Source organism: Apaloderma vittatum, unplaced genomic scaffold, assembly GCF_000703405.1.
Source record: "Apaloderma vittatum isolate BGI_N311 unplaced genomic scaffold, ASM70340v1 Scaffold42969, whole genome shotgun sequence".
Classification (NCBI taxonomy): Eukaryota; Metazoa; Chordata; class Aves; order Trogoniformes; family Trogonidae; genus Apaloderma; species Apaloderma vittatum.
The window spans coordinates 1-2,737 of NW_009736582.1; the positions used below are offsets into that span (position 1 = coordinate 1).

The window sequence follows — 2,737 nt, forward strand, 5'->3', positions numbered from 1 at the left end:
GGGTGTGGGGGGGGAAAGCGGCAATATTTGTAAAAACGCTGCACTCGTCTCTCCGTGCTGGGAGGGCTCTTTGGAGAGATCTTAGGAGCCTTTCCGAGGGGCTGATATAGATATAAGGACATTTCTACATCGCGTCACGTGACATAATTACCACTAGAATCAATCAAGATGAATTGCACGTCAGCACACGGTGGGGATTTTTTCTTAGTTGATCCTGTCCAAACCCTCTTGTGCAATAGATGGATCTTGTTCAATGCATTGAAGCCTCCTGGTTGCTTGCAATCGCAAAAAGGAAGACATGACTGAGTTTGACGATTGCAATCACGGCACATCCAACATGTATCTGCCAGGGTGCGCTTATTACGTCTCACCCTCAGATTTCTCGACGAAACCCTCTTTTTTGTCGCAATCGTCGTCCTGTCAAATGACTTTTCCTTATTCTTCTAATTTACCTCATGTCCAACCTGTGCGTGAAGTAGCATTCAGGGAATACGGATTAGAGCGCAGCAAATGGCAGTATAGGGGCAGTTATGCTCCTTATTACTCAGCTGAAGAGGTGATGCACAGAGACTTTCTGCAGCCTGCGAACAGGAGGACGGAAATGTTATTCAAAACGGACCCTGTCTGCGGCCACCACGGACCGTCTCCCGCTGCCTCCAACTTCTACAGCTCGGTGGGGAGGAACGGCATCCTGCCGCAAGGCTTCGACCAGTTTTACGAGACAGCCCCCGGACCCCCGTACCAGCAACACTCCGAGGGCGAGGGGGACGCGGACAAGGGCGACTTGAAAGCCCAGAACAGCACTTGCAGTAAAACACCTTCCAGCCAAGAGAAGAAAGTGACACCAGCAAACAGCGCCGATTCCCCTTCTGGTGAGGCTGTTGCAGAGAAGAGCAACAGTTCAGGTAGGTATCAGTAGTAAATTGGGGGCAAGAGTACAAGGCCAACACTTTGTCAAGCCGCATTTTATGTGCAATTTTATAAGCATCCAAAGGATTTTATATATCCTATAAGATTTCCTTTACCGTTGTAAAGCGTGTTTACGATAGGAAACCAATTTAGGTGGGCTTAAGGTATTCTTGGAAGAGGATATTAATTGTTATTAAATTGTTGATTTGGCGGGGGGAGACGCGGAGATTTCACAGGTAGTGCTCGGAGCTGCCTTCGATTTAAGGCGTAAGATCTTCGTCTGTTTGGGGCGGGGGGGTGTGGGTGAGAGGAGTTTGAAAAACTTGGAATTTTTCCAGCCCATTTAAATATCTCTCTGTATTGCACGAAGTGCTCTCTTTTAAGGAGAAGTTAGGAAATACTCGCTTTTTCGCTAAGTCGCCCGGAGAGCAAAAGCTCCGGGAATATTTTTCTGCACTGCTAGAGGGCTGCTTTGCAGGCAATGGGAAATTGTCAAAGTCTCAGCTCTCTTCCTAGCTGAGCATGTTCGTAGCAGCAGCATAAATAAGTTTCTTGTCTCTTGAATTTCAGCAATTCCCCAGCGATCAAGGAAAAAAAGGTGTCCCTATACCAAATATCAGATAAGAGAACTGGAACGGGAGTTTTTCTTCAACGTGTACATAAACAAAGAGAAAAGACTGCAGTTGTCCAGAATGCTCAACCTCACTGATCGGCAAGTTAAAATCTGGTTCCAGAATCGAAGGATGAAAGAAAAGAAACTAAACAGAGATCGTCTCCAATATTTCACTGGGAATCCCTTGTTTTGAAAAGAAAAGGAAAGGAAACAAATTTCAAATATAAAATAATAAAAAAAGTCAGAGCAAGAGAAAATGAAGAAAGGAGAAAAACAAAGAATGTCTCGGTCTCTCCGACCTCCCATCTGAATGCGAAAGTAAATTGGTTTACATGACACATCCACCCTGCGGAACTCAAAGTTTCATTTTCATGTGCAACTCCACACACTGAATGGCCACTGGAGATTTCGGGGCTTGGCGGAGCAGATTCCTGATAAGGGGAAGCTAGGGTAAATCCAGCTGTCCACTCTCAAGTGTTTCTCGCCAAAGGTGCTTTTTTCCCTCTCCCACAGTACCAGCAATGGACCTGCAGTGTGTCTGGTAGTTTTTGCTTACAATTCATTGAGTTCGGGGGGCTCTGTTATTGTTACTTTTTAGCTAGGCTAACACTTTCCTCCCTTTAAGTGAATGCGGTTTATTTAAGAAATGGTAAATGTACGTTCACTATATATAAAATATATATATATGTTTCTATTGTCATCCAAAAAGCATGGGCCACTGTCTTTTTCATGTGAATAAATGGTTTCTAGTAAAGTTAAGGTTATAACTTCCGTGCACTGTATGGATTTCCATCTCCGAAGGGTCTTAACGTTTCCCGGGATAGAGCCAAGTTCAGTTAAATAATAGCAGGAGAAAGTCTAGTCGGGTTAATTTAAATGCATTTTAAATAAGTAATAGTTTAGATGTCTAATTATGCCTTTGTAGGTATGTGTAGCTTTCCTTGGTCACTGTGAAGCAAAGCCAACATGGCTGTCTGCAGACCATCTTTTCTGATGGCTCTACAATTACTATAAACAACGAAAAAGGCACTTTTTTTTTTTTTTAAACTGATCAGGCTCCTAGTAAACCCAGAACCCCCAACACCAATGACTGTTTACTCGTTAGTGAAGAGCAAGTCAGAAAGACTGAAGGCTCGCAGCTAGTCAGGCAAGAGGGAGCTATAAACAATTGGCACTAGCGGAGGGGAAAAAAAAAGAGAGAGAGAGAGAGAAGGG

General features: G+C 44.1%; 1 protein-coding gene across 1 annotated transcript; it reads left to right on the forward strand.

Annotated features, from left to right (window-relative positions):
• The first annotated feature begins 220 nt into the window (after positions 1–220).
• Positions 221–1,795, forward strand: HOXD11 (homeobox D11). The gene is made up of 2 exons (XM_009877016.1): positions 221–905; positions 1,480–1,795. Exons 1-2 carry the CDS (start codon positions 299–301, stop codon positions 1,713–1,715), a joined length of 843 nt encoding a protein of 280 aa, XP_009875318.1. The 5' UTR covers positions 221–298; the 3' UTR covers positions 1,716–1,795.
• Positions 1,796–2,737: the final 942 nt, after the last annotated feature.